This window comes from Typopeltis vanoorti, chromosome 2 (assembly GCF_054136105.1).
Source record: "Typopeltis vanoorti isolate ZY-2024b chromosome 2, IOZ_Tvanoo_1.0, whole genome shotgun sequence".
Classification (NCBI taxonomy): Eukaryota; Metazoa; Arthropoda; class Arachnida; order Uropygi; family Thelyphonidae; genus Typopeltis; species Typopeltis vanoorti.
This window is the reverse complement of record NC_143550.1, coordinates 177,080,631-177,092,845: the sequence shown is the minus strand read 5'-3', so window position 1 is coordinate 177,092,845 and position 12,215 is coordinate 177,080,631. Positions and strand designations below refer to the sequence as shown.

Sequence of the window (12,215 nt, the reverse complement as noted above, 5' to 3'; positions counted from 1 at the left end):
CTGAGAATAAATGGAGAGACCTCAGAAGAATTCCCAGTGCAGAAAGGTGTAAGACAAGGCTGTGTCTTTTCTCCGATTCTCTTTAACCTGTACACAGAAGAAATATTTGATAAAATTAATAACCTCAAAGGAATCACTGTAGGGGGCAGAAATATTAATAACCTAAGATAAGCAGATGACATGGTTCTTCTAGCTGAAAACAAATATGACCTCAAAACTCTTATAGATGAAACCCTCAAGTATGGCGAACAGTATGGCCTCAGTTTCAACTTTAAAAAGACAAAAAAAAAAAAAAATCATGATAATTTCAAGAGAAAAGAAAATACCAAAAATATGCATCAATATAAAAGGAAATAAATTAGAACAGGTGCAAAAATGCATATACCTCAGACACTTGATCACAGAGAATAGCAGGACAGAAGATGAAATTAGAAAAGGATTGAAATTGCAAGGTCAACTTTCAACATTATGAAAATCTACTAACATCTAGAGAATTAAATCTGAAAACAAGACTAAGAATCTCCAAATGCTACATATGGTTTACATTATTAAATGAAGTAGAGACATGGACACTCTCCAATCTGAGTGTGAAAAAACTGGAGGCCTTTGAAATGTGGATGCTGCAAAGAATTATGAGAATATCATGGAAAGACAAAAAGACAAATGAAGAGGTACTAGAGATGGCAGGCGTAAACAGGAGCCTGATGAAAGAAATTAAAAAGAGAAAAGTCATATATTTTGGACATATTCTGAGACATAACTGCCTACAAAGGACACTACTCGAAGGAACTGTTGAGGGAAAGAGAAAGAGAGGAAGACAAAGACTGGAGTGGATGAAAAATATAGAAGATTGGACCTATCTCTCATATGAGAAATGCAGCAGAGAGGTGCAGAATAGGACATGGTGGAGACACATGGTAGTCAATCTCCTGGAGGGAGAAGACACCTGACAGGACAGGATAACAAAGTATAAAGTTCTCTTCGCTATAACCTCAGTATTACTTGGTCTACCTACTCACTGATGAGACCTCAATAAAGGTTGAAACCAGTCTGGGTAGTGACCTTCCACCATAATGTATAACATCAAACATCTCCTAGGAGATGTGTAATATGGGTAATACTAAGAATAGTGATCAGAACTTCACCCACTTTGCAATGAGTTGCCCTAGTGTTGAACTATGTGCTTTAGCTTATGCTACAGTCCGCCGAAACTTTTATAGTTTGCTATATTCGGCATGAAACTCTGATTCCTATCTTTGAGTTTCTTATTCGGCTTTGAAATAATGTGGGTTTAATATCCCCTTAATTTAAATAATGTTACATCGCCGAAGTGAAGCCTATTGGCTCTTTAAGTAAAATTGGAATTTGATCTCAATTCTCTACTTTATACAGATGTTATATTTCTAAAAAAATTCAGTAAAAGTCTGCAACAATCACTGACTAAACTGTAACTGTTGTAATAAATTTAGTATGAAAATCAACAATAAAAAGGCAAATACAATGAGGAAAAAAAAAAAACACTTGATCAAAGACTGGAGACCACAGATATGAAAGTTCTGAAAAAGATTTTCAGATTTTAGTTAAGAGCTTCCCATCAACATCCAGGAATGTGTTAGTAGAGTTAATCTCAGGCTGGTCAATTAATCAGATACTTACAAAAAAACTATTGGAAATTAAAGTAGACATCTTTCACTACTTTTCTACATAATTTCCGCCACTGTTCAGGCATTCATCATAATGAGGCATCATAAGTTGTGTACCTTCTTCATAGGAGGTTGCAGCCTGTGACGCAAACAACGTATTGACTGCTTCTTTGACCTTGTCATTGTCTTGAAACCGCCAGTTTCAAGACAATGAAAGGTTTCAGATGTTTGAATAGGTGAAAGTCGCTTGCCCCAAAGTCAGGACTATATAAGGGATGATGGAATTGCTCCCAGCCGAAGGTGGCAAGAAGTTGTATTATGCCAGCCATGTGTGGGCGGGCATTATCATGAATCAAAACAATACCCTTGGCAAGCATGCCACATTGTTTATTCTGGATTGCATGATGCAGTTTCTTCAGGGTTTGGCAGTACATACGTTGATTGTGGAGCCTTGACCAAAGAAGTCTACCAGCAAAATTCCTTGTCTGTCCCAAAACACACTGCACATGATTTTCTGAGTGGAAACCGTTGTCTTCAATTTCGTCTTGACTGGTGATGAGGTGTGCCCTCCACTCCATGGACTGTTGTTTGGATTCAGGGGCTGTGTGTGTGACACCCAAGTCTCACCCACGGTGACAAGTCTGCTCGGGGAAGCATCGCCAAGGCTCCACAATCAACATACGTTGATTGTGGAGCCTTGACCAAAGAAGTCTACCAGCAAAATTCCTTGTCTGTCCCAAAACACACTGCACATGATTTTCTGAGTGGAAACCGTTGTCTTCAATTTCGTCTTGACTGGTGATGAGGTGTGCCCTCCACTCCATGGACTGTTGTTTGGATTCAGGGGCTGTGTGTGTGACACCCAAGTCTCACCCACGGTGACAAGTCTGCTCGGGGAAGCATCGCCATCCTCATGGTAGCATGTCAAGAATTCCAATGCACTGCCCAGTCGATTCACTTTGTGTTCTGTAAGCAACTTCAGCACCCAGCGTGCACACAATTTTTGATAATTCAGTTTCTCCAACACAATTTCATGAAAACATGGATGTGATACTTCTGGAAATTGCAGCAAGAGTGACGTCATAGCGAATCCCCTATTCTGTCGAATCTTCTCTTCAACTGAATGCACTAAATCGTCAGTCACTAAAGATGGTCGCCCACTCCGTTCATCATCGTGCACACCTGTCCTTCCTTCATTAAAAAGTCTTACCCATCTTTGTACCATTGAATCACTCATTGCATGTTCTCCATAAACCTCAATAATTTGCAGATGAATTTTGGCTGCTTTAATGTTCCTCGCATTCAAGAAACAGATACCTGACCTAATTTTGTATGCGGCAGATGATTCAATTTTCATAGACATTATAAACATGCACCAAGAAGAAGCGTACACACTGCGAGAATGTCTGAAAATGTCACCAATGCCTTGCTAAGGAATCAACAAACTAAGCATGCATGTGCACCATTGCGATCGCAGTGCTGCAGAGAAAATATTTTAAAATGGAAATTACTTTCTGGACGTACCTCATATATTAATGCGACATATGTTGCTTCTGACAATTTAATGATATCATTTAATATCATTAAGTATTCAGCCAATCAAATGTTAAGTCACATGAGTAACAATGTACAGCTATAGCTCCTTTTGACCATTTTGATTTTTTTGATTTGACATTTCATTTTGATTTCATTTCTTTTGAAATTCCCATTACTATTTAAAATTACTATTCCCATCTTTAGAAAAAGATGGGAATAGTATGACATTTAAAATCCGCAGCTTCTAAATAAATCGAGTTTTAATTTTTCACCTTTTGTTTTTAGCTTTATGTCTTGGTTCTTCCATTATGTCACTTTGTCCTTTCAATACTTGAACAGACCTTCTTAGAACAATCAAAATTAGAACCATTTATTCCATAATATTCTCATTGTGGGTTTGCAGTTTAAAATTTCCATGATGATTTGAAAGTAAGATATTCACTCTACAACTGTCCTTTTATTTATTTAAACAGAAACGTCGTGTTCATTTAATAAGATAGCTATTGAATTGTACAGTGTGGCAGGCAATTCGATTTTATTCAATGTTAACTAAATAAACTACACTAGTATCCAAAACCTAAGAATGAACATTATTTCTGAAGATTACAACTACAAATTCAGATGAATCAGCTTGTGGAAATTTTAACTGACAATTTTGAGTAGAGTGGGTACACATTCAAATTTTTGAATAATGCTCAAAGGGATCACATGGTAGAACTCAACAGCTAGATAATTTCATTAAGGGAAGAATTATTGGAAAATTTGAAGAAGACCGCAAAATTACTTATATTACCAGAGAATCTGAATTTCACAGAATGGTATCCAGGCTCTAGGCAGTATTTCAAATCGATGGAATGTGTTCAGCGTTTGCCAAGAGGTTGTCCTTGCTCTACCACAGAGCATAAAGACAGAATTTTGGTTATAACAGCAAAACATAATCGACACGCCATGGCATGTGAGCTTGAAAGTCAGCTTCATTCAAGCACAGGTATGCAGATATCTTTGACAAGCTGTGGCATGACGTCTGTAACAAGTAGGCCTGTAGTCTGAATTCGTTTATCCACAGCTCATTATACAGCACATTTTCAGTGGTGTTGTATCCATAAAAATTGGACAAGATACCAGTGCAGTGGGCTAATGTAATCTTTACAGATAAGAGGCATTTTAGTCTTTCATCCGATTCTAGACGACACTTGATCTGGTGTGAAAGTGGTACTGCTTACCATTATAAGAATGTTCATGAAAGGAATAGATAAAGCAGTGTTGAGGTCATGGTATGGGGAGTGCATCCATTGTGCTTAATGGATGCACTGAGCTACAAGTGCTGAAAAAAGGAACTATGACTGATGAACAATATTCCAATGAAGTTCTTCAATGTTATGTTCGAGTGTTCCATGGTGCTGTAGGCAAATAATTCATTTTTATGGATGACAGTCACACCACATTGCACACAAGTGGAGATACTCCTGAGGCCAAGGATATGAATGGAATTGAATGGCCAGCACACTCCACAGATCTTAACCTCATAGAACACATTTGGGACGTAATAGGCAGCTGCCTTGTTGCTCAAAATTCCACTCCAGAAAAGAAATAAGGCTTTATCCTTGCTCTAAAAAAGGAATAGGCTAGTTTGCCTCAAGAATTCCTGAATCACTTAGTGCTAAACATGGTACAATGTGAGAGATGCATCACAGTTCAGGATGGATATATTCCATACTGAAATGTCTCTCCACATGGCTTTCTGCAAGCATTATACAATAATTCCTTAACTACATCCTTAGGAAATTTGTAACTTTTGCCAAAAACCTATTACAATTTAATTGATATGAAATTTATTACACACCTGGCTGTAGGCATGAACATTTTTTCATATAGAGGTAAAAATGTAGTTCATCTCTTAACTTTTGGACACCTGTGTAGCAAGAATTTAGAAATAGTTGGCATTGTGAACTTCTTTGAAAACAGCATTATGAACCTTTGATTGGGGGGGGGGGGGGTTTCCACAGTTTTCTAGTGAGCAAGTTTGTTATAACAGTGTTTGCTATAAAGAGAGTCAAATTGTATTGGCAATGTGATAACTGATTTCCATTTTATTTGCTGATATTAGTAAAAAAAAAAAAAAAAACAAGATTCTGTTTAGTCACCAGAGAATTTTCAAATTAAAGCACTCTACAATGTTTTCAGGACTTGAAAATTACTTATATGCATACACTCAAATCCCATCAACCAAAAAAAAATTCTTTTTATCTTTAACTATGTCAGATATAAATGCAAAGTACTGATCTGGTTTTTAAAAAAAATGTTCTTTCTAGTTATTTACCTTATAATACATAATATTTATGAAGTTGAAAAAACACTTGCATAAGCAAAAAGTACTAATGGAATAAAATATTTACAACTTACTCTGTGCAATATCAGTTTTCCAATAAAGTTTATTAGTCTGTCCCTTTCCAGTCTATCTGTGCACTGAATTAAAAAAAAAAATATGACATGAAATTAATTTAATGGCAATATACAGTTTATTATGCACATAAGATAAATTGCTCTCTCTCTCTCTCTTTGATGTAATTACAGTGAAAAACTAAACTGTGCCTATTAAACTCTGCATTTGGTTCATATGAAAGTAGTTTAACGGGCTTAAAGAAAGTGCTTTGGGCTTGAGGAAAATGCTTTCGGGCAGTAAGGGGGGGGGGTAAAAATAAAGTAATAAATCTATAAAGGAATAATAACCTATCAAGGAATCTCCTGAAAGACTGCTGGGGAGATGAGGGTGGTACAGCTGACATGCACTATCACAAACACCTAACAAATGATGTGCTAAAAAATCCATTGAAAGTTGTAGAAATATTTTTCATCCTGTTAGAAATTAAATTAAGCTTACCAAGAGATTATATTTTCATTGAATCCTTTATACAAGGATTAGGCAACAAAGTTTGCATGTCAAGTATCTTCATGATTTGATTACTTGTATATAGAGGTCAATGACTTCACATCGAATGCTTTAGTATCCCATAATGCAAAGCACACCTCCTTTCATAAATGTTATATTACTGTACACTATAGGACATGTCACTACCCAGACAAGTTTTAGCATTTATTGAGTTGAGAAAGTAAAGGGGTATTCATCATAGGCCTAGAATAGTTAGTATAGGGGTGCAAGAGTCTGAAAGTATTAGGAGAAAGAAAACACAGAGGGATAGTATGAGAGAGATAAAAGAGCTGAGTCCTTTTTATCTAACAATGTAGCCAAAGGCTATCATTTGTTTTTCTTTTTTCACCAGTCTCATGCAGCTGAACAACCAAAAAACCAACTAATGCTAGAGTCCAAAGATGACTGATACCCAGCATTATTTAAGTTAACTACCTTGAATTGGCCTTCTCTGCCAGAGTTTGCTCTCCAGTCATCCCTACAACTGACTATAAGACCACACAGTGAACTAAGGCAATGGAACTATTTAAAAAAACCTCATAGTAAAAATAAACTGAATTGAATCTTCCCTTAGTGAAAATTGCATAATATGGTGGTCTACACCAACTAGCCAAAATTTGGTATCTCCTAGAATGATTCTTTCTAAATTCAAAAATCATCTAACTAAACAAAATTTCCATAATGCAATATTGTAAATCATTGTTTGCCGATGATGCAAAAATAGGCAGGGCAATCAAGAATGCTACCGATATCCAGCACTTACAAAATGATTTGGACGAAATGCAAATTTAGGCAAACAAAAATGGCAGTATGTTTAATGTTATAGCATTGAGCCAAGCACACACCTAAGCTTGTCATACCATGGATGGTATACCATGGATGGTATACCAGCTCGTGTCGTACGTGAAGCGGCCAAAGAATTGTCAGTGCCCTTGACCATTATGTTTAATTTGAGCCTCAGGACTGGGTCAATCCCAAGGGGGTGGAAAGAGGGGAAAATAGTTCCACTGCACAAAGGTGGTTCCAATGTACAGACTCAGGGAAACTAGATTTATTAAGAGGGGGGGGGGAGTAGATATGCAGACTTTAGGGGGGGAAGTTAAGTGTATAAATGAGTATATTATGCCCGGGCGAGTACGACGGACAACAAATCAGAATGGGATAATTAGTATAAGGAATCAAAGTAGGGATGGGACAAATGGGCTTCTGCGATTCATGTACACTAATGCCAGGAGTATTAGGAACAAGAAGGAAGAGTTTTTGGCCATGGTTGGCACTTCCAGGCCACAGGTTGTCGGTATTAGTGAAACATGGCTGACAGAAGATGATAAAGCTAGTGGGATTGAATGCGATGGGTATAGCGTGTTCAGGAGTGACAGGGTGAATAAAAAGGGGGGAGGAGTGTTATTAATGATAGCTGATGAGCTTCAGCCAAGGAGTATAGAAGTTGAACTGCAGGATGGGGAAAAAAGCACATTTGAGGCTGTTTGGTGTGAGATACAATCTAGCAGAACAAAATATACAATTGGGTGCTGCTATAGACCGGGTGATGGAGTGGATGGTGGGAATAGTATGCATAAGCAAATAGAAGAAATGAATGGAAGCAGGGTAATTATTATGGGTGATTTCAATTATGGTAACATTGACTGGAAAGAGGAGAGGGCACATGGGAGGAAGGAATTGGATTTTATGCAGTTATTAAGGGACAACTATCTACGGCAACATGTATTGGAAAATACCAGGGGGCAGAGAGTGCTGGACCTAGTAATTGCAACTGAGAATGTAGCTGTAACGAACATGACCATGTTGCCACCAATTGGTGAGAGTGACCATAAGGTCATGACTTGGGAGGTGGCTAAAGGAGTCGAATTTACAATTAAGACAGGGTATATGTGGAATTACCGGGCTGGTAAGTATGACAAGCTTAGGTGTGTGCTTGGCTCAATGCCATGGCATGTAAAACTGCAAGGGCTGGATGTTGATGGTGCATGGGAGGTGGTTAAGAACTGTTTGCAGGAGGCAATGGTTGACTGTATACCAAGAGTCCGAATAATAAATCAGGTAGGGGTTAAATGGATGAATAACACTATTAAGCTTGAGCTGCAAAAAAAGAAACAATTGTGGAGGGAATTTAAGGAGAAGGGTGACCATCAGGTGCGTGAACAGTATAAAGCTCAGGCCAGGATGGTAACAAGGGTGGTAAGAAAAGCAAAAGCAGATTACGAAAGGAAATTGGCCATGCAGGCTAAAGAGAATCCCAAACAGTTTTTTCAATATGTTGCAAGTAAAAGGAAAAATGCTCATGGTAGAATGATCTTAAAAAATGCTGAGGGTAGGGAGGTAACTGAATCAGTCGATGTTGTGGAATTACTGAGCGAGCACTTTGCAAGAGTATATCATCCAGGTGGTGGCTTTGCGGAAATGGAGGAACCAACAGCTTATACTGGAATTGTGATGAATGAGGTAGAGGTAACTAGTCTATTACAGAACCTCAATGTCAATACATCTGTGGGTTTGGATGGTATACCAGCTCGTGTCGTACGTGAAGCGGCCAAAGAATTGTCAGTGCCCTTGACCATTATGTTTAATTTGAGCCTCAGGACTGGGTCAGTCCCAAGGGGGTGGAAAGAGGGGAAAATAGTTCCACTGCACAAAGGTGGTTCCAAGGCTGCTGTTGAAAATTACCGGCCAATCAGCATAACAGGAATCATTATCAAGGTCTTAGAGAAAATAGTCAAGAGGAAAATACAAGATTGGATAGAAGAAAATGGGATACTGTATCGGGGACAGCATGGTTTTGTGAAGGGTAGGTCATGCCTCAGTAACTTGCTCACGTATTATAACACAGTGACGGCTGAACTGGATAAGGGTAATGGGTTTACAGTGATTCTGCTGGACCTTGCTAAGGCCTTTGACAGGATACCACATGGAATTCTAATCAGTAAATTGCAGCATATGGGAATGGACATAGGGTTGGTGAGATGGATAGGAGGGTGGTTGACGGAGAGATATCAGAGAGTGGTTTACTCAGGAGTAGAGTCCACAAGACGGCCTGTGACTAGTGGTGTACCACAAGGATCTGTTCTTGGACCACTGCTGTTTAATTTGTTCATAAATGATATAGGAAAGGATCTGAGAGGAACAGTTCATTTGTTTGCGGATGATGCGAAGTTGGGTAGGGCAATAGTGAATGCAGATGACGTCAAAATTTTGCAGGATGATTTGGATAGATTGGAGGTCTGGGCTAGGGAGAATGGATGTCAATTTAATGTGGCAAAATGTAAGGTTATGCATTTTGGGGTGAAAAGATGGGAGGCAGTTTACTGCATTGGTGGAACCGTGCTCCAGGAAATTGATGAGGCACGAGATTTAGGAGTGTTGGTGGATAAGGAATTGAAATTTAGGGGACACATTGCAAAAGTGGCCAAATCAGCTCATCAAATCACTTGGTTGCTGAAGAATACGTTGACAAGCAGAGACAAGCAGGTTATTGTTCCTCTGTATCGAGCCTTGATAAGACCTCATCTCGACTACTGTGCTCAGATTTGGTCACCTAGGTTTCTTCTTGATGGGGAGGAGGTGGAGAGGATCCAGAGGCGAGTGACCAAGATGATAGCAGGTCTGTGGAATGAACCGTATGAGAACAGGTTGAGGATTTGTGGGTTGCAAAAATTGGTTGATAGGCGGAGGAGGGGAGATATGATTGAGACATTCAAATTACTGAAGGGTTTCTATAAAATTAATTCAGAAGATATTTTTGAGAACAGGGCTGGTTGTGGGAGGACTAGGGGACATCCATGGAAACTGGGCAAAAGTGTGGTTAGTAAAGGTGTTAGAGCTGGGTTCTTTACTTTTAGAGTAGTGAATGAGTGGAATGCGCTCCCTGAGTCTGTGGTGGATGCTGTGACAGTGAATGAGTTTAAGGCGAGGTATGATAGATACTGTATGAATGTCGAATAGTTGTGATGAAAATGATTTGGGGCCTCCCTCGATGAGTCTAATGACTCCCTGGAGTTGCCCGTAATAATAATAATTATGCACTTTGGCATGATGAGATGTCCAGAAACATATTATATTAGCAGGGTTATCTTACAAGAAACCTGATGATCTTGTAGGGATCTAGGTTTAATGCTTGATAGGAATTTGAAGTTCAAAGGTTATACAGCAAAAGTTGCAAATATAACTCAGAGGATAATCGTGATGTTGAAGCAAACCTTGACATGTAAGGATATCTTGCCTCTTTATAAAGCCTTGATAAGCCTGCACCTGGATTACTGTATGCAGATTTGGTCTCTCAGGTTCCAAGGGAATAAAGAAACTGTTGAAAGGATGCAAACAAGAGTTACAGAGATTATATCTGGATTATGGGATTTAGACTATGAGAACAGATTGTAAGTGTGTGAATTACAAACTCTGGTTAACAGGAGAAAGAGGGATGATATGATAGAGATCTATAAACTTCTGAATGGGTGTTATAAGATATTGTCTGATGAAATTTTTCATTATATGGAAGGTGGAGAGAGAACATGGGGCATCCATGGAAGGTAAGTTTGTTCACAGTCAAGAAAGGGTGGAGAGCTAAGTTTTTCTCTCACAGAGCAGTGAGTGGAATACTTTGCCTTGAGGGATAGTGAGCACATCTAGTGTGTACGAATTTAAGGAAAGGTATGACAGCTGGTTTGTATGATTTATATCCTCTCTCAATGAGTCCTTGATCCCTGGAGGTCTCAGGCAGTAATAATAATTATCATTATTTACATGTCATATTGTTGGTTTTCAAATCTTTTTTTTTTTAACTTTCCATAAATTGAAAGTTTGATTTTAACTCATTAGTTATAAAAATCAAAATTCTCTTCCTATTGCAAAAAAAAAACCTATTCTGTTCTAAGTAATGGAATGCCTAACACATTATATAATCTCTTTCAAATGCAGAGAGCAATAGGACAATGTAGAATGCATGTTCTACATTGCAATCTGCAATAGATGTCACAGATTAGATCTGATGTTAAAGCACCTCAGTTTGATGGCATTTACTAGAATGTGATATATGCAATTTTTCAAGCAACACCTAGTTAGGGTATCCCTGACTCTTAAGTAATCTATGAAACAAAGTGTTATTGTCAGCGCCCAACTGTGGAAGTTCATTTGCAAAAGAGGTTTATTGAGGTCTCCTCAGTAGGAACCACTCATGGTTGAATTAAATACAAGGGTTGTTTGAAAAGTTTGGTAAAAAAATAAGTCAAACACATTTTCTGGGGGAAAAAATCACCTTTATTTCTCAACATAGTCTCCATTGAGGTCTACACATTTGGTCCAGCGAGTTTCCAATTTTTTCATCCCTCTAAAAAGTAGGTGTCAAATTGTGCAAAATAGTCACTGATAGCCTTGATGACATCCTTGTTCGAAGAAAATTTTTTCACACCAAGCCAAATTTTTAAGTTTGAGAACAAGAAGTCACGCAGGGCCAAGGCCAGAGAAAAGGGTGGATGTGGAACCAATTCGAACCTCAATTCATGCAATTTTGCATTGTAATGGCCGATGTGTGGGATGGTGCATTGTCTTGATGAAAGAGCGCTTTTTTTTTGTGCACCAATCTTGGCCGTTTTTACTTCAGTTCTTTTAAACAGTCCAACAAAAACCTGTTATTGTCTTACCCTTTTCCAAATAGTCTATCATGTTAATTCCTCGGGAATCCAAAAAAACAGTGGCCATCTTCCCAGCTGACAAAATGCTCTTCGTTTTTTTTGGTGCTCTTTAACCGGGCATGGTCCACTGTTTTTGACTATTGCTTGAACTCAGGTATGTAGTAGTGGATCCAAGTTTTGTTTACAGTCACAAATCGATGCAAAAAAATCCCTTGAATTGCGATTAAACATCGCCAAACACCTGCGATGAAATGTGTTTTTGATCAACAGTCAACAATCATGGCACCCATCACTTGGTGGAACAGGGGAAAGGAGCGAGGACAAGGCGTCCATCCCTGGAAGTTACAAAAGGAAGCTGTGAGCAAAAGGGTGAGGAGTGGGTTTCTTTGCAAGTGTTGAATCGTGGAATACATTGCCTGATAGAGTGGTGAAAGCACAAATAGTTAATGAGTTCAAGGAGTG

The 12,215-nt window shown here is 38.5% G+C and overlaps 1 protein-coding gene across 1 annotated transcript in view; it reads right to left on the bottom strand.

Moving 5' to 3' along the window:
• The window catches only part of Rme-8 (receptor mediated endocytosis 8), a 1,025,705-nt gene that overhangs the window by 587,560 nt on the left and 425,930 nt on the right, over positions 1 to 12,215 (bottom strand). The window contains exon 24 of the mRNA XM_090414028.1: positions 5,583 to 5,645. Within this exon, the coding sequence (XP_090270154.1) occupies positions 5,583 to 5,645 (63 nt within the window). The remainder of the gene's footprint in view (positions 1 to 5,582; positions 5,646 to 12,215) is intronic.